Here is a 21,951-nt window from a genome sequence, read left to right as displayed (position 1 = left end):
GGCGCTTGCGGGAGTCTGTCTGACTGCCTCCCCGTTTCCAACTTCAGGAAAAAAAAAAAAAGGGGCAGTGGTACATATATACAATGGAATACTATGGGGCCATGAAAAAGAAGGAAATATTACATTTTGCAACAATATCGATGGACCTTGAAACTATTATGTTGAGTGAAAGAAGCCAAGCAGAGAAAGAAAAATATCGTATGACCTCACTCATTTGAGGAATACAAGGAACAATGTGAACTGAGGAATGGAATTAAACCAGAAGGGAAGGGAAGAGGGAGCTTTTGGGAGGGGGTAAGGGAGATGCTGAGGGGAATACAGGGGAAGGGGATGCTTTTGGGGAGATAATAGAATCTATGTAAACACAAGAAATAAATAAATTAATCTTTAAAAAAAAGGATGTATGAAATGGATTACTTTCTAGAAATGTTATCTAATTATCAAAGTTAACTCAAAACTCATTTAAAACCTTTATTAGAGGATTTAAAAAAACTGAATGAGAAATCAAGTTCCTTTCTCCAAAAGACAGCAGACCCAGAGAGTTTTATTTTTTATTTTTTTGTATTTTTCTGAAGTGAGAAGCGGGGAGGCAGAGACACAGACTCCCGCATGTGCCCAAACAAGGATCCAACTGGCAAGCCCGCTAGGAGGCGATGTTCTACCCATCTGGGGCTTTGCATGGTTGCAACCGGAGCCATTCTAGCCCCTGAGGAGGAGGCCATAGAGCCATCCTCAGCGCCCGGGCCAACTTTGCTCCAATGGAGCCTTGGCTGCAGGAGGGGAAGAAAGAGACATAGAAAAAGGAGAGGAGGAGGGGTGAAGAAGCAGATGGTTGCTTCTCCTGTGTGCCCTGGCCAAGAATCGAACCCGGGACAGCCACACACTGGGCCAACGCTCTACCACTGAGCAAACCAGCCAGGGCTAGAAAGTTTTAGATACAAGTTGAAGAACAGAAAATCCTTATCTTATATAAACTGTTTCAAAGACTAGAATAAGATTCTTATTTTATGAGGCCAAATTAACCTTCATACCATCCTGAATAAGAAAAGAACAAAAGAAAAGTATAGATCAGTATCCATCATTTACAAAGAAGCAAAATCCTTTAAAACACTAGCAACTTAAATTTAGCAGTGTATTTCTTTTTTAAAAATCACAACCCAGTAGGGTTTATCCTAGAAATTCAAATATCAGAAAATCTATATTCATGTAGTAGACAAGAGACCATGTTACAGAGTCAGATGGATTTTAAAAATGCAGGATCATCTAAATAGATTCGGAAAGAGCAGTAAATAAAAACAAGCTATTATGGTTTAAAAAAAAAAGAAGGCCCTGGCCGGCTAGCTCAGTGGATGGAGTTCAGTGGATGGATCCTGGGTTCGATCCCCAGTCAGGGCACACAAGAGAAGCAACCATCTGCTTCCCTTCCCCTTCTCTCTCACTTCCCTCCTCTCAGCCAGTGGCTCGGTTGGTTCGAGCATCAGCCGGGGCACTAAGGATAGCTCGACTGGTTCGAGCATCAGCTGGGGCACTAAGGATAGCTCGACTGGTTTGAGCATCAGCTGGGGCACTAAGGATAGCTCCATTGACTCAAGCACTGGCCCCAGATGGGGGTGGAAGGGTAGATCCCGGTTGGAGCACATGCAGGAGTCTGTCTCTCTCCCTTCCACTCACTTAAAAAAAAAGAAGAAGGTCTTACCATTAGAGACACATTAGGGTAAAATTTTCTGTGAGAAAAGCTTTAAAAAATAACTGAGTTTATTTGAAGATAATGACTGAGGAAAAAAGATCACAAAGCTAAATAAGGAAACTAATAATCACACAATCTCTTTTTATTTCCCAGATACTTTCACGTACATTGTCTCACTCATTTAAGTCTCACAATAACTATTATGTTATAAGAAGCAATTCTTATAATGAAGGGTGAGAAGGAGTCTTAGCAACTGGAACGAGCACCAGTTCAGGAGTCAGATAGCTCAGGGTTTGAAACCTACATCTGCCATTTATGTTCTGTGTAACTTTCAGCAAGTTATTGACTTTCTCTGAGTCTTTGTTTCCTCATTTTCAAGATAAGGTGAATAAATAACACAATGTAAAATACCTAGTTCATAAAAGCCATTCAAGTCTGATCACGCAGTGGCACAGCGGATAGAGTGTTGGATTGAGATGCAGAGAACCCAGGTTCAAAACACCAAAGTCTCTGGCTTGAGTGTGGGCTCATCCAGCTTGAGCATGGGCTCATCCAGCTTGAGCATGGGATCATAGACATGACCCTATGGTCACTGTCTTGAGCCTAAAAGTCACTGGCTTGAGCAAGGGGTCACTCACTCTGCTGTAGCTCTCCCCACCCCACCCCCATCAAGGCACATAAGAGAAAGCAATCAATGAACAACTAAAGAGCCACAACAAAGAATTGGTGTTTCACATCTTTCTCCCTTCCTGTTTGTCTGTCCCTGTCTGTCTCTCTCTCTGTCTCAAAGAAAAAATAAGTCATTCAAAAAATGAAGCTATTTTTATAATTTTTTTATTCTACTAAGGAAAGAATAAAAGTTTCCAATAGACATGGGAAAAAATTAAACCTTGAGAACTTCTTAATCTGAGACTGGACCTATCAGAAAAAGTCATGGTAATAATTAAAGTAATACTTTTTGTCTAATTACTGTTAGTGTCTCTTGTTTTTACAGGGTAGGGTTGGGGCAGCCAATAACCTCAATTCATCTATTAAATAAAGCAGTTGGATAAATCTCTATAATCACTTTTAACTTAAAAATGTTATGAGTTTAATTTCTGTACAGCTTAAGAGTTCCATGATACTGCAGTATATTACAAAGTATATCTGTAATATTCCTTCCTTGGAAATACTTAAGAAAAGTGTAAATTGTTATCCTCTAAGAGTGGTATAAAGTAAGTACTGCCCACCTGAAACCTGCATAATTTTATTAACCAATGTCATTCCAATAAATTCTATTTTAAAAAGTTTACTAAGTTAGTACTGCCTTGAGAGAGAAGGAATAGACTACAGGACTTCTTGAAAGGTCAAACTGGAAAGAAAGCCAGGGGACTATCAATAAGAAACATGTCCTACCTGACTGATGGTGGCACAGTGGATTGAGCGCTGGCCCCAGACGCTGAGGGCCCTGGTTCAAAACCCCAAGGTCACTGACTAGAGTGTGGGCTCATCAGCAAGGTCGCTGGCTTAAGCAAGGGGTCACTGGCTTGACTAGACACCCCCCTACTTCCCCCCATTGGTCAAAGCACATATGAAAAGCAATCAATAAAGAACTAAAGAGAAGCAAAAAAAAAGGGTAAGAAATATGTCCTGCCCTGGAACAATAGAGGAATTGGTCATTGTCCTGATATACCAGTGCTGCGATCGGTTTCAATCCCCAGTCAGGGCACATACAAGAATCAACTCATGAATGCATAAATGGGTGGAGCAACTAGCTGATGTCTCTGTCTGTCAGTCTCCCCGCACCCCCCACCATGTCCTCTCACTCTAAAAATTAATAAATAAAAATATCCTGCCACTTACTAGCTGAAAGACTTTGGGTGAGTTAGTTTGTCACACCTGTTCTCTTATTTGCAATCTGTAACATTAATACCTTGAAGTTGGTGTTCTCAGAATTACATGCAAAGATGAAAATATATAAATACCTGGCCCAATAATATGTACTTAATAAATGCGAGTTCCCTTGTCCCCTTGAGTTCCTTTTAATCGTGTGATTCTGATTACTCTGTAGACAATGAAAATTAAAGTATTACATGTTTCAAGTTTTATTTATTTCTTAATCATGAAGGGTATAGCGAGTAAACCAAGGATTAAATTTCTTCTAAGCTGTTCTGCAAGTTAATAAAATGATTCAAAGTTCATTAAGACTCAAAACTTTAAAAATCATTTTTGTTTGAGAAAGTCTGCAAAAAACAGTAGTACCCAAGTATATTTAATGTGGCAAATTCAGAGCTGAACTATTTAAAGATGTGAATGATTACCTCACAGAAACTTGGTTATCTATATTAAAAGAAAAAAGTCTCTTAAGAGAGCCAATGGAAAAGACCAAAAAAAAAGACAAACTCATAAATATCAATCAAGGTAAAAATCATACAAATATATACTGTAACTGTATTTAGTAAAGTTTAAGGGCTAAAACAAGGTAATTTCCTAGAAAACATGATTAATGGCAATCATGTAGATTGCCAATAGTTCACACACCCTTTCTCATAGTATTTTAAAAACATTATTTTATTCAATAGGCCTAGACATTACAATATAACTCAAAAATAGTCCAAGTGGTGAATCAATCCACATTTTGATGGCCTCAAGCAGACTGTTAAAAGCAGCACAGGGACAGAAAGTGTTTAGAACACTTCCAGTTCTAAACAAAATCGTCACTTGCCTGCCAATAGACAAAGCATGTTATGCCCTTTGTGAGAGTTCATACCACAAAACTACTTCACAAGTGATGCCTTTTGACACGTTCAGATACTGAACACCCTTAGATAAGATCCAAGAGCTGCCTTCCTTAGCCATTTCTGCTCTACTACAGAAATTAAAATAAAATTCCACTGTATACTGCAATAGTAATTTTTCCAAGACAAATAATTTGCCATAAACATTTTTTATCTACAAGGAATCAATTTGACACAAATCCACAGACAGAAAATAAATCTGGTTGGTCTGACATATAGCTTACGCCTTCACTAATACCTATTGCATCCTGTATGATATGGCTATGAATCTCCCTGAGAAACCACTTTGACCTTGTCACTCTGCTGCCCGGAACTGCGGAGCTTCCCTGTGGCCCATTCCAGATTTCTTTCTGACTTTCAAGGGCCTTCGTCACCTGGCCCAACCTCCCTATTTAAACTTAGGACCTACCACTCCCAACATGATTGTTCCTCTCCTCACAGGCCCCACAACTGGCTCATGCCACTCACTCCACGAGGAGTATCTTCCTTTCTCCCCACAACTGCCCCATCCAAAGCATTTTTCTTTTCCCTGTATCTATCTTCCCAAGTCCCACTTCCTACAGGAAGCCTTTCTACTACTAGTGATGACACTCCTTCTCTGAATTCCTATTATAAAGTTAGTCTGTATCACAGCTCTTTAATTTGAAGCTTCTTAAAGAATTTTTTAATAATCTCTCATGAAAGCAGTTTTCCACCTTTGTTCCTCCATGATACATAGAGGACTAAAACTCACTGATGACATACCCCCACCAGTGCACCTGGGATAGTGCACCATTTCCAGCCACAACAGCTATAATTCCACTAATTTCTCTCCCACTAAAGAAAGCACAATAAAAGCCAGTGAATATACTTCTCTTCAGTAAAATTTTTAAAAATCTAGAAAAGTAAAGCACTCACAAGCTTTGGCACTTCATTACTATTAATAAAATAACTTATATGTCTTACCAGCAATCATTACATATTACACTGGTAATAACTGCTATTCTGTGTAGCACTTAGCATGCTAAACACATAGAAAGTAATCAATAAATATTTAATTAACCAGTTAGTGGGTCATGCCCATTAATCAATCAATTGTACAGATGTTACTGCTGTTGCCTGATGATGATTGACGACAATGATACAAAGGCAAGCATGGGAGACAGTGGCTGAACCTCCTGTCGACAGGTTTTTTTTGTTTTGTTTTGTTTGTGTGACAGAGAGAGGGACCAATAGGGACAGACAGACAGAACAGGAGTGAGATGAGAAGCATCAATTCTTCGTTGTGGCACCTTAGTTGTTCATTGATTGCTTTCTCATATGTGGCTTGATGGGGGGAGAGCTATAGAAGACTGAGTGACCCCTTGCTCAAGCCAGAGACCTTGGGGTCATGTCTATGATCCCACACTCAAGCCAGTGACCCCGCGTTCAAGCTGGATGAGCCCTCACTCAAGCTGGCAATATTGGGATTTCGAACCTGGGTCCTCTGCGTCCCAGTCCAATGGTCTAGCCCAGGCATGGCCAACATGCGGCCCACAGGCTGAATGCGGCCCACGTAATGAGTTTATGCCTGCGATTAAATTTTTAATATTCTCCGCTACTTTATAATCTCAGCTACTCAGAAGTGGAAGCGTCTTTGATTATTGGAAATCAAGATATTTAAAAAGATAGTGATACGTGGAAAAGAATTCCGCATGTCACATCTAGGGTTCCAATAATTGGTCGAATGGATTTGCGATACTCTTTATTTTTAAAAATAATTCCATTATAAAGATTTACAACTTTTGTACTCGCCTGTACTCGATATGAACTGTTTGACGTTTAGCAGCGATATGAAACCCACATTCTTTTAGGCGGAGTTTGCCAGTGCGCACCCAAGGTCAAACAATTTGTTATTTTTGTGGTCGAGTGTGCTGAATCATGACTCCAAGTAGCATTGTAGTATAGACAATAGCTGCAGTTGATAACTGAAAACGTGTCCGGGCTGTTTGTAAAACGAAATAATTGTTTTATTTGCGATATAACCCCTTTAAGCTCATTCTATTAATTAAATATTGTTTTGATTGATTGCGATAGTTTGGATATTTATATGGTATGTAATTATATTTTTATTAAAATAATATTGAATATTAAAATTTTTTCACTCACATTTATTCATAAACAAATTATATAATAAAATTTTGTTTGCTTAAACGAATTGGTTTTGTATTTAACATTTTTTAATTTTAATATTTTGTCTAGCCCGTGAAAAAAATTTTCTTTCTAATCTGGCCCAGGGGCAAAAACTGTTGGCCACGCCTGGTGTGGCCAACTGTGCCACCACCTAGTCAGGCTCCATCAACATTCTTTAAAGAAATAAGTGAGTTCTTACAGGGTGAGCTTAACCAATATTTTAGTACTCCTGAAATCTGAAGATTGAGGCAGTTTCTATGGCAATTGCCATGCAACCCTATACCTATAGTGCAACAGTGTAGCTATTAATGCAATCTTGGGTAAAATTAGTAAATTATAAACTCTATCTGCCAGTGTAGTCAGGGACCACATTAACTTTTGCTCCCCCAAGAAAAAGCCTTCCTGTGACAATTCAAATCCTGATCTATACTAAAATGGCTCTCAAATTTACGATAAGGAATTGCTCAAGCAGTAGAAGTCCCTCGTCAACAGTTATAACTCAACTCTATAATCTTTAACTGATAGTAAACCATTCTCCAACATTCCAACATGCCCTTAACTGCCAGTCACACAAACAGACGATGATCTGATTTTGAGAATGCAAAAATCTGAAACGTCAAATTGCTTAGCTATATATAAATTTATCTATAGACCACAAGACTTCTGTTTCTGCTAGCCCTGACATTCAAACATTTCAGGAGTAGAGACCAATCTAAGGATAAATGTTTAAAACTTATTTTATTCTTTAGTGTTGCCAAATCATACACTATTTAGAAACCCTTGTGAAACTGGATGACAGAGCAAGCTTTAGTCTATCATGCGCTGGAAACTTCCAAACATCAACCAAACAGACCCCAAAAAATGTCCTACTCAACAGTTCCAAGGATGTCATTAATTGCTTCCATCTGTTTTCCCTAGTTGTCCCCTCCCCCTCCCAGTCAGGGCATCTACTAAAGTTAATTTCTGCTTCGTTTTGCATTCTAAAGAAAAGTATTAACAACCATCATATTTTAAATTACAGAATTTATGTGCCCCAAAATTTGTCAATCACAACCATATTGTTTCTGTATTCTAGGCTATTTTCAGGTAACATTTCAGAGTATAGTATATTAAGCTAGGTACTTCTAAAACACTGCTAAGTAAATTTTTCAGTTATCATACACAGTATTTTCCCCTAATTCTCCAAGGAGACCAGAGTTCTCCCCATGGTAAGATAAAGGTTAGAGCCTCTAAGTGGTTTCATCCAGTAATGTTACTTACCAAAATCAACGGTTTCCTTAAAAGTTGCAAAATAATGACTTTCTAATTTTGTCATTTTTTTCATATTTGTTGGTCAAAATTTCTCTCATCAACTAGAACTAATAAGCTACAATTAAATAAGTTCTGTATAGAAATGGGCATTACAAAATTATTTTCTTGTGATGAAAACTTTTAAGATCCCTTAACAACTTTCAAATCTAGAAGAATAAAGTATTGTTAACTATAGTCACCATAAGTACCATATATATATATTTTTTTAATTTTTTTTTTAAGATTTTATTTATTCATTATAGAGAGGGGACAGAGAAAGAGAGAGAGAGAGAGAAGGGGGGAGGAGCAGGAAGCATCAACTCCCATATGTGCCTTGACCAGGCAAGCCCAGGGTTTTGAACCGGCAACCTCAGCATTTCCAGGTTGACGCTTTATCCACTGCGCCACCACAGGTCAGGCCAGTACCATATATTAATATTACATTCCCCGAAGGACTTATATATCTTATAACTAGAAGTCTACCTTTTGATTACCTTTTCCCATTTCACCCATCCCCTAATCCCGCACCTCTGGCAACTACCAATCTGTTTTCTGTATCTCTAAATTTGTGTTTTCTTTTTATTTTTTTAAGATTCCACAATAAGGAAGATCATATGGTATGTGTCTTTTTCCGACTAATTTCATTTAGCATAATGTCCTGAAGGTCCACCCATGTTATTACAAATGGAAGGATTTCCTTCTTTTTATGGCTGAATAATGCATATATGCATATACATTTTCTTTATCCATTTATTCATTAATAGACCACTTAGGTTTTGTCTATGTTCTGGCTATGGTAAACAATGCTGCAATGAACATGGAGATGCAGATATATTTTTGAGATAGTGGTTTCATTTCCTTTGAGTAAATACCCAAAAGTAAAATTGCTGAATCATATGGTAGTTCTATTTTTAATTTTCTGAAGAATCTTTGGAAAGGTAATAAATGCTTAACTCTTTTCTTTACCAATTACCAGAGGATGTCCTAGTTGATGTTCTAGTTACCACCAGGGGTGATCAATTAAGTTTTGTTTTGTTTTAAAGTTACCTACTTTTTTTTTTTCTTGTGGGAGAGACAGAGACAGTTGGAGAGAGGGACAGATAGGGACAGACAGACAGGAAAGGAGAGAGATGAGAAACATTAATTCTTCATTGCGGTTCCTTAGTTGTTCATTGATTGCTTTCTCATATGTGCCTTGAGGGGGGGGCTGCTGCAGAGCAAGTGACCCCTTGCTCGAGCCAGCAACCTTGGGCTCAAGCTGGTGACCTCGGGGTCTCGAACCTGGGTCTTCTTCATCCCAGTCCAACGCTCTATCCACTGCGCCACCACCAGGTCAGGCTAAAGTTACCTACTTTTTAAAAGATGCTTTAACTAGGACACACTCCTTAGTTTTTCTAAGCTCCCAAGGAGGCCTAGAGAGCACATCACATATTTCATAGGTATAACTCTGGGAGTGAGCAGGAAAGAGTTTACTGAAGAAATTCATTTACCAATCCAATGATACACATAGACTTGAATGTCAAGGTTGAAAGAACTTTCTGTAGGGTAACCTTCCATTTACCCACCTGATGTTAAAACCCCCTATACACTGCCTGACCTGTGGTGGTGCAGTGGATAAGGTGTTGACCTGGAATGCTGAGGTCTCTGGTTCAAGACCCTGGGCTTGCCCAGTCAAGGCATATACGACAAGCAACTGCAAGTTAATTTCCCATTCTTCCTTCCCCTGTGCCTTTCTCTCTTTCTCTCTCTCTCTCTCTCTCTCTCTCTAAGTCAATGAATAAAATCTTTTTTTTAAGATTTTATTTATTCATTTTAGAGAAGAGAGGGAGAGAAGGAGAGAGAGAGAGGGAGAGGGAGAGGAAGAGAGAGAGAGAGAGAAATGGGGAGGAGCAGGAAGCATCAACTCTCATATGTGTCTTGAGCAGGCAAGTGCAGGGTTTTGAACCAGTGACTTCAGCATTCCAGGTCAATGCTTTATCCACTGCACTACCACAGGACAGGCCAATGAATAAAATCTTTAAAAACAAAACAAAACAAAAAAAACCTGTACACTATCTCACCATGCTCTGCACCTTCCAGGGGTAAAGGGCAAACAGACAAACTGGAGCTGTATTTTTAACGCAAAGTAAATGCAACTTTAATTAAAATGTTTACTGACAGCACAAGATTCCTCTTACTATTACTATGCTGATGTAATGGCACATAACAAAGTAAGCTCAAAATGGTTAGAGTTGGAAGAAACCTTGAAGGTTCAAGAAAGCAAATAAAACAAAGACACGCCCACAAAACAGGATCTATAAAAAACACATGCTATTGGTTTCTTATTTCCTAACACATAAACATTTTGCAGAATTAACAGAAACATAGCTCTGTAGAAGCACCCACTCAAGTAAGTCAGAAATAAGAAGACATCAATATGGGTGAAAATTTGCATCTGTTCAATTAAAACAATGGAACACAAGGAGGATAAAAATAAATAACTCCCATTATTTAAAATTGTAATATATAAATACAGATAGAAAATTGCACAAAACATATATATAATATAATAAAGTTATAAAAAAAAAACCACCCAACACTATAAGTCAACGCTATACCTCAAAACAACTCAACACTACAAGTCAAGAAACAGAACATTATTACCACTCTAGAAGCCCCTATGTTCTTCTCCCTGTGTATAACCCTCTTCTTTCTTCTCAGAGGTACCATTACCTAACTTTTATGATTACACTGGGGAACAAAATTTTTGTTGCATCCACAAAAACACTTGTTCTTACCCAATACAAGTGTGCTGATCTCAAATCTGACATTAGTTTTTCTCTGTAAGCTACAGTTTTTTTGCAATTCAAGATTTTAGGTTTTCATCTTATTGTAAAATTTTTAACATTTAGTTTAACATAATGAAGTAGAATGTCTTCTTGGGCATCATCTTTGTGAAAATATAATAATTTATATAATGCAGTAAATACACTAATACACTCAAAGATATGACTGCATCAGAATTTGTCTACAATTTTGAAATAGAACATATTAATTCTTATTTTAATCATAAAATTTGTGCAAAACTTATTTAAACTCTATTCAGGCAAAAATTTGCGTTTGTAGCTCTTGCATTTGTGTACTTGTTGAGGACAATCTTGTTTGATGTTCCAACAGTATTCTGTTCATCACTAACAGCTCCGAGATTTTCAGGAAACTTATCAAGGTGACTGTTCAGGAAGTGAGTCTTAACACTCATGTTACATCCAATGTCGCAGAAAGCCAATAGCATCCTTTGAACCAGAAGTTCATAGTTTTCTTCTTTTGTGTTGCCAAGGAAGTTCTTTGTAACTACCACAAAGGACTGCCATGCTGCTTTCTCCTCCTTATTCATCTTCCTGGCATATTCTTTTTCATGTATGAGGGTTCGAATTTGAGGTCCATTGAATACACCTGCTTTTATCTTCTCAAAAGACAAGGCAGGAAAAACAGAAATAATATGTTGAAAGCATTCACTTTCTCTATTCAAAGCCTGGACAAACTGCTTCATTAAGCCAACTTTGATGTGAAGTGGGGGGAATAATGATCCTGTCTCCATTAACTACAGGTTCATTCACAATATTTTGCATCCCTACTTCCAGAGCTTCGTGTTTCGGCCACTCCTTCTGTGTCCAGTATTTCTCCCAAGCTCGGCTGTCCACAAACACAGAAAGCAAGGATACTTCGTGAATCCTCTCTGTTGTCCTAACAGTAAATTTACCACTTTAAGATCCACACAAATGATCCAGTTATGCTCCTCATACTTCAGAAAGTCGAGAACAATTTTTATGTCATTCTTACTAAGTCATTCAATTCGGGTTGGCTAAACTGCTGAGGGGTTAATGACTGCTCAGCATCAGAAGACGACCCTTCAGATTCTATAACCATTTCCTCATGCATCTTATCAAAATACACTTGATCACCATGTACACTTTCTTCGTTCTTAGAAGAAATAAAACCATTGGAAACTGGAACTGGGAGTATCTCAGAGTGTGGGATAGGTCGTATTGCTGAAGGAATATTAGGATATGTGATCATATGCTGTTTTTTCTTGCCGATGCCCTTTGTATGGATCAGACAGAAATAACAGTCACTGCTGTGGTCCTTAGGTTCACGCCAAACCATGGGAATACCAAAAGGAATTCCTTCGCATTTTCCTTTTGTCCATTCACAAAGCATTTCCTCACAATTATGACACAATATGAGGAGCCCAATTCTTGTCTTGATCGCAAAGGGGAACTTGAAAATAGGCAATATATGCACGTGTCACAAATGATGAAATATTGCACCTTTGATGTTGAAGTGCGTTAACAGCCACATATATAACAGAAGGTGTCAGGACTATTCTTACATTTAAGCCTACTCAAAGAAGCCATGATTCAATCTTAAAACAAAATAAGAGAGTGTTTTTATCAGATAATAATTTTTTACATTTAAAAATAACAATTATGTAAAATATAGATGTTTGTAAAACATTAATTGCCTTGTGGTTATGTTCAATCCAAGAGTCGTTGCCCTTTAACTCCAATTTAAAAACCAATGCATGCCATTAACTGTAACAAAAAGAAATTAAAATTGCATAAAAACTAGAGCATGCACCAAAAAACGAATTTCATATTTGGAATCAGTGATGCAGAAATATATAGAAACAGTTCTAAAACCTCATGCAACAGAAATTGAAAAAAAAATTGTCCCCCAGTTATTATTTCCTTACTCCTCTTTAGCATTTTACAAAAAAAAAACGAGAAAAAAAACCCGACAACCCTAACAAGACAATTTCTACAATACACCTAAACTTTAAATAAATGGAGCCTACCCACCTACCTATCAATAATTCATTCATATCCTTCAACTATTTTTGAGATTCACTTATTATTTTTTTCTAATTGAGGTGAAATTTATTTAACATAAAAATAATCATTTTAAAGTGAAAATTTCTCATTCTTTTATTACTCATTAATATTTCAATTTATGACTACACCATGATTGTTTTTATCTATTCTACTGTAGACAGACCAGTGGGGTCATCATGAACAATGTCAATATCAATGTCAGTATCAATATTTTTGTATATGGATCCTAGTGTGCATGGGCATAAGTTTCTCCAGGAAACACAGTTGGGAGGGGAGTTAATTCCTTCCTTCCTCCCTCCCTCCCTCCCTCCTTCCTTCCTTCCTTCCTTCCTTCCTCCCTCCCTCCCTCCCTCCCTTCCCTCCCTCCTTCCCTCCTTTCCTCCTTCCCTCCTTCCCTCCTTCCTTCCTTCCTTCCTTCCTTTTGAATTTTCTGAAGTGGGGAGGGTGGCAGACTGACAGACTCCTGCATGCGCCCGACCCGGACCCACCAGGCATGCCCACCAGGGGGCAATGCTCGGCCCATCTGGGGCATTGCTCCACCACAACCGGAGCCATTCCTAGTGCCTGAGGCAGAGGCTGAGGCAGAGGCCATGGAGCTATCCTCAGCACCGGACCAACTTTGCTCCTATGGAACCTTGGCTGCGGGAATAGAGAAGGACAGAGAGAAAGGAGAGGGGGAAGGATGGAGAAGCAGATGAGCGCCTCTCCTGTGTGCCCTGGCCGAGAATCAAACCCGGGACTTCCACACACCTGACCAACACTCTACCACTGAGCAAACAGGCCAGGGCTGGGAGGGGAATTTCTTATCATCTGCTTTATTAATGCCAAGCTTCCTTCTCAAAGAGGCTGCACCAATTTATATTCCCTACAGCAGTGTATAAATTCCAATTGCTCCTCATTCTCATCAACAACTGATACCAGGCTTAATTTAGGGGCTTATAATGGAATAATCTGCATTTCTCTAACAAATGATGAGATAGAGTACCTTTTCATATGTTTACAGGCCATTTGGATTTCCTATTTTGTGCCTATTCAAATCTTTTGCCCCTTTTTCGTAACTGAATACTTATTCTTATTGACTTGTAGAGGTTCTACTTTTTTAAAAAACTTTTATGTATCAGCTTTTACTTTTACTTAGGATTTGACTGCCATATACAACAAAGCCATTAATCAAAGACAATATAATCAAGAACCTAGAGAGTTTTAACAAATAGAAAGTTAGTGCCTGACCTGTGGTGGCACAGTGGATAAAGCATCAACCTGGAATGCTGAGGTCACTGGTTCAAAGCCCTGGACTTGCCCAGTCAAGGCACATACAAGAAGCAAGTTGATGCTTCTCACTCTCTAAAATCAATAAATAAAATCTTTTTTAAAAATAAAAATAAAGGGTGGGGGGGAGATATATTTGGTGGGACACTTGAATCTATGTAAACACAAATTAAAATTATAAAAATAATAATAATAAAAAAAGTGAGTATCTCTGTTTTTATGCAGGATAGGCCAAATGTCTAAAAATTATTTGTAGGAGAATTAGATGATATGCAAATATAATAAATTTAAAATGCTACTGAAATATATTAATTCTTTTTTAAGTAATTCCCTTATCTCCAAGCAAATTGTTGAGGTTATAATTCAGATTCATGCATGTTAAGGTCAGAATATTTCTGAATCCTTTCTATTCTGGAAAATAAAACTCAGAAGTCAAGGTTTGTGTGTGTGTATATCTATGAGTTTGTTTGTTTTTTAATTTTCTTTGCTTAATCCCTTCACCTTTTTCATCCAGCCCTCTGACAGCTATCAGTCTGTTCTCTGTATCTCTGAGTCTATTTTGTTTGTTAGTTTATTTTGTTCAACAGATTACACATATAAGTGAAATCATATATAGTAGTATTTGTCCTCTGACTGACTTATGTCACTTAGCATAATACTTTTTGGGTCCAATCATGCTGTCATAAAAAGTAAGATTTCATTCTTTTCTACTCAGAAGTCATGGTTTTATTAAAAATAATTATGTTATGGCCTGACCTGAGGTGGCGCAGTGGATAAAGCGTCAACCTGGAAATGCTGAGGTCGCCGGTTCGAAACCCTGGGCTTGCCTGGTCAAGGCACATATGGGAGTTGATGCTTCCAGCTCCTCCCCCTCCTTCTTTCTCTTTGTCTCTCCTCTCTCTCTCTCTCCCTCTGTCTCTCCCTCTCCTCTCTAAAATGAATAAATTTAAAAAATAAATAAATAAATAAATAATAATAATAATGTTATGCCTGACTGGTAGTGGCGCAGTGGATAGAGCATGGACCTAGAATGTGGAGGTCCCAAGTTTGAAACCCCAAGTTCACCGGCTTGAGTGTGAGTCCATCTGGCTTGAGCGCAGGCTTATCAGCTTGAGTGCAAGCTCACTGGCTTGATCATGAGACCATCGACATGATCTCAAAAGTTCCTGGCTTGAAGCCCAAGGTTGCTGGCTTGAGCAAACGGTCACTGGCTTGGCTTGAGCCCCTCCAATAAAGGCACATATGAGAAGCAATCAATGAACAGCTAAAATGACGCAACCACGAGTTGATGCTTCTTCTCTCTCTCCCTTCCTGTCAGTCTGTCTCTCTCACAAAAATTACTTAATTAATTAATTATGTTAAAAATGCCTAACACCAGTGAATAAAATCAACAATAGAGTTCTCGCCAGTTGGCTCAGTGGACAGCATCAGCCCAGAGTATGGATATTCCAGGTTTGATTACTGGTCAGGGCACACGAGAGAAGCAACCATATGCTTCTTCCCCGTTCTCTCTCCCCCTTCTCCTTTCTTCCCCTTCTGCAGCCAGTAGCATGAGTGTTTTAAGCCTCAGCCAGGAGCTGAGGATAGCTCAGTGGGTCCGAGTGTCAACCTCAAGCACTAAAAATAGGTAGGCTGATTTGAGCTTCGGCCCTAAGACAGGAATTGCCGAGTCAACCCCAGTCCTGAGGTCTGTCTCACTATCTCCTCTCCTCTCACTTTTAAATAAATAAATAAATAAAGAATGAATCAGCAATAACGTTAAAAGATGAAAAATTAAAATTTCAATTATTAACACAGCCTTACATATTTTTTAAAAATTGCTCCTGAATCAGTCACTTTCTTTCCTAAGAGGATTATTTTGCTTAAGAACAAATGAATTGTTTTTTGAGACGGAAAGGATGGGAGGGAGAAAAAGGGAGGGAGAAAAGGAGGGAGAGAGGAAGAGAGAGAGAAGTATCAACTTATTGTTCCACTTAGTTGAGCTATTGATTGCTTCTTATATGTGCCCTGACCTGGGCTTGAACTTGCAACCTCAGGACAAGCCGGCATCCTCAGGCTCAAGTCAGCTACCCCAGGATTAAGCCCGCAACCTTGGCACTCTGGGATGACACTCTATCCACTGCGCCACTGGCCAGGGCAACAAAAGAACATTTTATTCACTCACTTAATAAAGGCTGGTGGCATATCTCTCTTCAAAATCTGATCCTCAGTGGTTTGAACAGTCTCTTTTCCAACCTACAGAGAAAAAAGATTCACAATTCAAATATAAATTCTCAGACTTTTAAAACTATCACTTAAATATATTGAAAACATATACTATATAATAAACCTATCACTGAAGTTTCTAGACTCAAAGAAAATTTTTGGATATTTTGAAATTATCAAGATTCTCCCATGTATGCTCCACAACATACCTGGATAACAATATGAAGAACAAACATAATGTATTAACCCTTCTCCAGAGTAATCAACTTGGGCATCATTGAACACAGTAAGAAAAAGAAAAATTCATCATTAAGTGTATGTGTATGCATGTTTAACTGACAAGCTGCTTCATCTCTAAAAAAGCACAGGAAGTACATGAAGCAGGTTGGACAGACTAAAATGTCTATACAGAAAAACACTCTCTACAAAACTGGGAAAAAATGTGAAGAAATATGACTCTGAAACTAGAAACCAAACATATGAAAATATACAACCTTACTAGTAATCAACACATTGTTTTCCCTACAAATAGAGCAATTTAAAAAGAAAAATATATATAATGCTAAATATTGCCATGGAATAGTTTTACACCCTGCTGGTGGCAATATAATTTGGTATATTCTCTTTAGAAAATCATTTGTTAGTGTATGTTAAGAGACATAAAAAATGTCATATCTAGGAGTTCCACTTATAAGACTACACCCTACAAGTAATAATATCAAATGCAGTCATAACAACATACACAAAAGTGTTAACTATCATGTTAGTAATGAATGCTAAAACATTTTTTAAAATAACGTATCCAACAATGAGGAACACAAGTAAATTAAGATATATCTTTAGATTGAGTATTATGGGGCTAGTAAAACAATGGTTATAAAGACTCAGCACTATGGAAAAATTTATGGCATTATATTTCATTTAAAAGAAAGAATAAAAAATAATAAATACACTATGATTAAGACAAACCGAAAAATCTACATATAAGGCAAGACAGTGAAAGAATATAAAAATAATATGTTAACAGTAATTTCATTAATTCTTGGGAAAATTTCAAGTAAATTTGTATCAATAGATTCTGTTTTCTAATTTTCTGGAATGTGAATATACAATTTTTTAAATCTAAAAACCAATACTGGCCCTGGCCAGTTGGCTCAGTGCATAGAGCGTCTGCCCGGAGTATGGATATGCCAGGTTCAATTCCCACTCAGAGTACACAAAAGAAGTGACCATCTGCTTCTGTCCCCCTTCCTGTCCCCCTTCTCTCCCTCATCCCCTCCTGCAGTCAGGTGCTTGATTGGTTCAAGCATAATCCCCAGTGCTGAGGATAACTTGGTTGGTCCCAGCATCAGCCTCAAGCACTAAAAATAGCTCAGGTGATTTGAGCATTGGCCCCAGACAGGGATTGTTGGGTGGATCCTAATTGGGAAACATGTGGGAATCTGTCTATGTCCCCTACTCTCACTTTTTAAAAAAATTAGTACTAAAATGTTACTCTGAGTCACTTAGGTACAACTATTTCTTACCTAATAATTTTAGCAATTATCTGTCATTTTATATAAATCCTTTAAATGGTGCCTGGCCAGGCGGTGGCACAGTGGATAGAGCACCGGACTGGGACACAAAGGACCCAGGTTCGAGACCCCGAGGTCGCCAGCTTGAGTGTGGGCTCATCTGGTTTGAACAAGGCTCACCAGCTTGAGCCCAAGGTCGCTGGCTCGAGCAAGGGGTCACTTGGTCTGATGGAGCCTCCAGTCAAGGAACATATAAGAAAGCAATCAATGAACAACTAAGGTGTCGCAATGAAGAATCAACACTTCTCATCTTTCTCCCTTCCTGTCTGTCTGTCCCTATCTGACCCTCTCTCTGACTCTCTATCTCTGTCACAAATAAATAAATAAATTCTTTAACTGGTAATAGCCAAAATTTTTTAAATATTGAAATATTATAAGTCACACTAAACAAAATGCCTTTAGGTGCATGTGTATTTATTATACCACAAATAGTACACATACTCACCTTCTTCAAAATTATTCCTATGTAAGGCTTAGGTGTCCATTTTTCTTTTACTATAAAGTACTATACTATAAAGTACTATAGAAGTAAATAAGGGAATGGTATAATTCACCAATTCTATCAACATAAAGCTACCTAATAAAGTTATATCATACATATAAATCTCACTTTAATGCAGAAATCTGTGATATTTTCAAAACTCAGGATGGAAAGGATCTCAATTCTATTATTTAACCATTTAACATTTGATTGAGTTTAATGAGAAAAAAATGAGTAGGAAAAATCCCTAAGTGCACAGTAAAGCAGCTAAAGGGAAGAACACAATAAGCTATTCTCAGGGGATACAAGTCATGCATAAGTTAATGAATACAAGTTTTTCTCTCAAGTTAATAGCTCAGAAAAAGCAGCACACATATACCACTGTGTAACAGCCAGCGCTTCTGCAGACAGTAGACAGTCTGTATCATAATAAAAGCCTTTTAAATCAGCAGCTGGGTCTGTAGAGTTTTTCAGATCAAAACATGACAGAATATTTCCAGATGTATTGTTCACTATATTTCCCAACTAAAATCGACCATTCACAAAGCTGTGGGCTTTAAATAAAAAAAGAAAGAAAGAAAAGGTTGTAGGCCATGATTTCATGAAGTAAAAGTATTCAGCCAGAGTTACTAGTTCATATTAAGTATAAAGGGCCTAGAAAGGTATACACATTTAGATGTATGGGGAGTTCTTTTATTTTAGACACATACACATATACGCCGAGAGAGACACAAAGGAGTGAGAAAGAATTCCTCTTGTGTCCTTCCTTAGAAAGTATTCAGTTATTCGGTTTTATTAAACATGCACCAGGCACTGCTATAGGTGCTAAAAGCAGGGCATGAAAATGAGATTCCTGCCCCCATGGAACCTACATTCTAGTAGAAGTAGACAGAGAGTGCACAAGTAAATAAATAAATAAACAAAATCATTCTAGATAATGATAAGGATGACGCTATAAAGAGTAGAGTAGAGCCTGACCAGGTGGTGGTGCAGAGGATAGAGCTTTGGACTGGGATGCAGAGGACCCAAGGTCGCTGGCTCAAGCAAAGGGTTACTCAGTCTGCTATAGCCCCATGGTCAAGGCACATATGAGAATGCAATCAATAAACAACTAAAGTGCCACAATGAAAAATTGATGCTTCTCATCTCTCTCCCTTCCTGTCTGTCTGTCCCTATCTAAACCTCTCTGACACTCTCTCTGTCTCTGTTAAAAAAAAAAAAAAAAAAAGAGTAGAGTAGAGTAGAGTAGAGAGAGGCTACCTTAGAAAGAACAGGCAAAGGAGGCTGTCTGAAGAAGTAACATTGCCACTGAGACTGAAGGAACCACACCTGCAAGAGCTTGAAAGGACCATCCAGAGGGAGGAGCAGGATGGATGGAAGGGAGGGAGGGAGGGAGGGCGGCAGGGAGGGGGATCAATTGCAGGAAAGTTTGTGTATATTCGAGTAACCACAGGCAGCCAGGGTGGCTGAGCTCATTGAGGAAGAAGGTGTGGTGATGAGGTTGGGTACGAAGGCAAAGGTTAGATCCCTGAGGCTTTTAGTCCAGGTTAATGTGTTTAGAATCTTCCCTAAATACAATAGGAAGTAGGAGTACTAAACAAGAGATTGACATGAGCTGATTCTCATTTTAAAAGGTCATTTTCCTGTTACATGGAGCAGTGATTGAGCAAGCAAGGAGAAGCAGGGTGATCAGCTAGGCCATTACAGTCTTCTGAGAGAGAGATGATAGTTAAAGCAAGTGAAAGTAGAAATGGAGAATTACATCCTTTGGAAGCAGACAGAATTAATAAGATTTGCTCTTAGACAGACTGGAGTAGGGACTAGGGAGTAGACTAAGGGAAAGAAATAAATGCCTTTTTCAAAGACAGCAATGCATGAAGGCTGATATATGGCAAAAATTTATCATGAAAAGATAAAATAATCACAAGTGCATTGGGCAAAATCATTAAAACAAATATTTTTACTCCAGTAGAGGTAATTACTAAAGAAGGAATTTTATTTAATTAGTTTATGTCTCTCTTGTAAGGGTGAGGGAATGTGGGGAAAGAGAAATAGATAATAAAAACATACTCAAAAGCTACTTATTTAAAAGCTATTTTTAAAGTATTTAAGTAATGAGAACTAAATCTGATTTACTATTCTAAGCTGCATTCATACTTCCAGTGATAATATCCTTAAATGCTCTGATCTTATACTTAGTCTAGAATTAGGTCAGGTTTTCAATGAATGAATGATATACTTTTTAAGGCACAACACATAAAACACAACTATATACAATGGCTGCCATTTTCACTTGGGGGCCTAATTTCTTGCAATGCTATCCAATGGAACTTTCTGTTATGATGGAAATGTTCTACTTAAACTGTGCTACCCACTCACTTTCAGTGCTCACAAAGCTACTGACTTAGCCGAGTTTCCTAGAATCAAAGGTTTCTAGCTCACCAGACTTAGTCACCTCTGTTCCCCATCTCCTTCCTTCTCCCTACACAAACTCTGCACAAACTGGCTTCTCACTCAACACTCCACCATCTTGGCTGCTTCTCCTGGCCTCCTCCACGTGGCCTTTCTCTGCTCTCTCCTCTCTGCTCTCCTCTCTAATGCTAATAATCCCAGGAACCGAGAGAGCAAGCTCCCATTCTGCCCCCATTTTATAGTGTAGAAAGCAAAACCTTTAATCCAATATACAAAATAGGGAAGTCTCTAATACAAAGTCACTTCTCTGAGACATAATGGGGATTGCACCACCCCACATCAAAAAGGGTGGGAAAGACTTAGTCCTAAAACCAAGCCCCAGGCTACAAGGATCCTGCCTGCCCACAACCCGCCCCAACACACATTAATATCACCTGGGCGACGGCGTCCACATGGGTAGCGCCATCTTTAACAAAGTGAGCATAATATATTTTATCTGCCCAACACCCACCATTTTTTGACTCCACTGTTTTTTTACCGTCTGTCCAAATTCAATGGGAACCTGCATGTGAATGGCCATAATGGTGGCGACTACTGGCCATGCACATAACCTGCCCATTTACTCAAAGGTTATTATCCTCTGTTGGGCAAATGAGTTGTAAAAACTGTATTTTCTGCCTGACCAGGCGGTGGCACAGTGAATAGAGCGTCGGACTAGGATGCAGAAGGACCCAGGTTTGAGACCCCGGGGTTGCCAGCTTGAACGCAGGCTCATCTGGCTTGAGCAAAAAGCTCACTAGCATGGACCCAAGGTCACTGGCTCGAGTGGGGGGGTTACTCAGTCTGCTGAAGGCCTGCGGTCACAGCACATATGAGAAAGCAATCAATGAACAACTAAGGTGTCACAACAAAAAACTGATGATTGATGCTTCTCATCCCTCTCCATTCCTGTCTTTCTGTCCCTATCTATCCCTCTATCTGACTCTCTCTCTGTCCCTGTAAAAAAATAAAAAATAAAAAATAAAAACAAAAAACTGTATTTTCTCCTTTTGCTCACTTTGTTAAAAATGGTGCTGCTCACGTGAATGGCCATTGCCAGGTGATTAATTAATTATCTTCATGCTTGGGAAGGGGCTTGGTTATGCTAATGTGTGCTGGAAGAGGGACTTTTGTACCAAAAAGTTTTAAAAGGAGGAGCTAGGAGGCCATTTTGAGGAGGGAGAGAAATCATGTT

General features: G+C 38.5%; 1 protein-coding gene across 2 annotated transcripts in view; it reads right to left on the bottom strand.

The window, feature by feature from the left end:
* Positions 1 to 21,951, bottom strand: part of VCL (vinculin) — a 148,481-nt gene that overhangs the window by 87,107 nt on the left and 39,423 nt on the right. For both annotated transcript variants that reach the window (XM_066349812.1, XM_066349811.1), the window contains exon 2: positions 16,210 to 16,280. In XM_066349812.1, the coding sequence (XP_066205909.1) occupies positions 16,210 to 16,280 (71 nt within the window). The remainder of the gene's footprint in view (positions 1 to 16,209; positions 16,281 to 21,951) is intronic.

Source organism: Saccopteryx leptura, chromosome 9, assembly GCF_036850995.1.
Source record: "Saccopteryx leptura isolate mSacLep1 chromosome 9, mSacLep1_pri_phased_curated, whole genome shotgun sequence".
In the NCBI taxonomy this organism is placed as follows: domain Eukaryota; kingdom Metazoa; phylum Chordata; class Mammalia; order Chiroptera; family Emballonuridae; genus Saccopteryx; species Saccopteryx leptura.
Note: the sequence above shows the minus strand (reverse complement) of the source record. Positions and strands in the feature narration are given on the sequence as shown.